General features: G+C 59.7%; 1 protein-coding gene across 1 annotated transcript; it reads left to right on the top strand.

Moving 5' to 3' along the window:
- The first annotated feature begins 467 nt into the window (after window positions 1-467).
- On the top strand, window positions 468-919 carry ZNF593 (zinc finger protein 593). Its single transcript, XM_009078703.1, has 3 exons — window positions 468-478; window positions 546-608; window positions 778-919. Exons 1-3 carry the CDS (start codon window positions 468-470, stop codon window positions 917-919), a joined length of 216 nt encoding a protein of 71 aa, XP_009076951.1.
- The last annotated feature ends 1,354 nt before the right edge of the window (window positions 920-2,273 follow it).

Raw genomic sequence — 2,273 nt, 5'->3', positions numbered from 1 at the left:
GGAATGGGGTTGTCCTGGGTTTGGGGGGTCTCTGGTTCGTGGGGGAGGTGAAGAGTTGGACTGGTACAGGGAGGCTTCTGGTTGCTGGGATGGGGTTGGCCTTGTCCTGGGGGTCAGTGGCCTCTAGGAGGGGATGCTCAGGTCTTGGGGGGTCCCAGCTCCACGGGAGGGGTTTGCCTTGGTCCTGGGGGGTCCCAGCTCCATGGGAGGGGTTTGCCTTGGCCCTGGGGTGTCCTAGCTCCATGGGAGAGGTTTGCCTTGTTCCCGGGGGAGTCTCTGGCTCCTCAGAGGAATTTGTTTTGGTCCCGGGTTGTTCCCAGCTCCTGGGAAGGGGTTGCATTGGTTGTAGGGGTGATCCTTGGCTCCTGGGGAGCCTGGTCCTGGCGATGTGGTCTGATGTCTGGGAGATATCTTGTCCTGGTTTCAGGGGGGACCCTGGGGACTGTCCCCAGGGGTATGGTGGGACCATGGCCCCTTGGTAGGACTCTCCCCAGTCCCACTCCCATCTTTGGGTCCCCCTGACCTCCATCCTCTTACACCCCCAGGCGCTACTTTGTAGACCTGAACAGCATGAAGGAACACTTCAGATCCAAGGTGCACAAGAAGAGGTAAGGGGGGTCCTGAGGCACCCCGTGTCCTGCCCCAGAGTTACAACCACCTGCCCCTCACTTCATTGGGGTGAGGGGGTGGCAGTGTCAGTTCTGGGGTCAGTTCTGAGCTGGTCCTGCTCCAAGAAGTCAGGGTAGAAGCCTTCATCCCCCTCTCTGCCTCCCTCAGGCTGAAGCAGCTGCGGGAGGCACCGTACACACAGGAGGAGGCTGAACGTGCTGCTGGAATGGGATCCTACATCCCCCCAAAGCAGGTGGAGGTGCAGACACAGCCCTTGGAGGAGGTCACCGAGATGGAGACAACCAGCTGACCACAGGGACCGAGGGGACAGGGGACTGAGGGGCCATGCAGCTCCATAAGGGCATCTTTGTCCTCCTCAGCTTTGTGACAAAAACATCCCAGCACAGCCTGGCAGCAAACACCACCCTGCTCCTCCCTCAGCCCTCCTGGCCAGGGCACGAACGAGGAGAAGGAGCCAGCGAGACCCTGGATGCCCTCACTGTGTGTCCTTCTTCTCCAGGAAGGGACAAGCTGCTTGTTCCCTCAGTGCTGGTGTGACTGTACACTTGTCTCTTTGCTTTTGGAGCAGTTTTAAGCCTTTGTCCTTGGGTCAGAGGTTATTCCAGCAATTCATCCATTAAAATATGTCAACTAACAGCTTGGCAGCATCAAGAGCTCTCTGAATATGAGACTCCACGAGGGGTGGGAGGACACCTGAGTGTTGTGCTCTTCCCCATCCCTCGAAGGTGTCTGTGCCAGCCTGGAGGAACAGCCTCATCCCAGTGCTCTTGCCTGGGCAGGGTGGTAAAACTCCCTCTGCCCTCCTAGCAGGGAGTTCCCAGGCAGCTTTTTGGGGACAATATGTGCTTGAGTGGCATCTTCATCAAGCACTTCGGTTTGCAGTGAGCAGCTGGTTTGGCCCTTGAGAAGAGAGTCTCTCTTGGCAGAGACACTTCAGGCTCCTGTCCCCAAAAACACCTGCAAGTGATTCCCAGTTCCTGGAGGGCTGCGTGACCAGCCTCGTGTCTGCCATCCTGATGCTGCTGGTGACCCTTAGGGGACATTGTGTGACAATGCCACCACCCACTGCTCCGAATTCCTGCGGAGTGGGCGTCCCCGATTCATCCCCGACTCATCCCTCCTGCCAAGCTGATCACAGGGCAGGGACACTGGGCACAGCAGGAAAGCAGAGCCACAACGCAGCTATGCTCGGTAGGAAAGGGTTTATTTCCACGCAGCCTGCCTGGATTGGTCCCTCCCGGCCAGTGGGGGGATGGAAAGCCGCATCTCAGCCAGGGTTCGCTGGGAGCAGGGGGGGTCGGCGACAGACAGACATCCCACGGGATGCGATGTGCCCGCCCAGGGGAGGTGTCACGGCCCCCGTGGCCCCGCGTTCCCCCTGCCCAGTTACCTAACCAGCCTTTCCAGCGCTCGGGACTGGCCTCATTTCTGCGGGGCCAGGCTGGCTGCGGCCACCGCGCGGTCCCCACGGTGCAAGGGATGCTCTGGGCCCCTCTGCTTACGGGGGAGATGGAGAAGGATGCAGCTCCCAGCTCTGTTCAGCCTCAAGTCTCCTGGCTGGATCTCGGTGTCTTGTGGTTTGCGTGGGGGCTCAGCCAGCAGCTCTGGAGCTGGAGGTGTCTTCTCCATCCTCCATCCTGGTT

Source organism: Acanthisitta chloris, unplaced genomic scaffold, assembly GCF_000695815.1.
Source record: "Acanthisitta chloris isolate BGI_N310 unplaced genomic scaffold, ASM69581v1 scaffold1807, whole genome shotgun sequence".
Lineage (NCBI taxonomy): Eukaryota > Metazoa > Chordata > Aves > Passeriformes > Acanthisittidae > Acanthisitta > Acanthisitta chloris.
The sequence above is the reverse complement of the archived record's forward strand: the minus strand, read 5'-3'. Positions and strand labels throughout refer to the sequence as shown.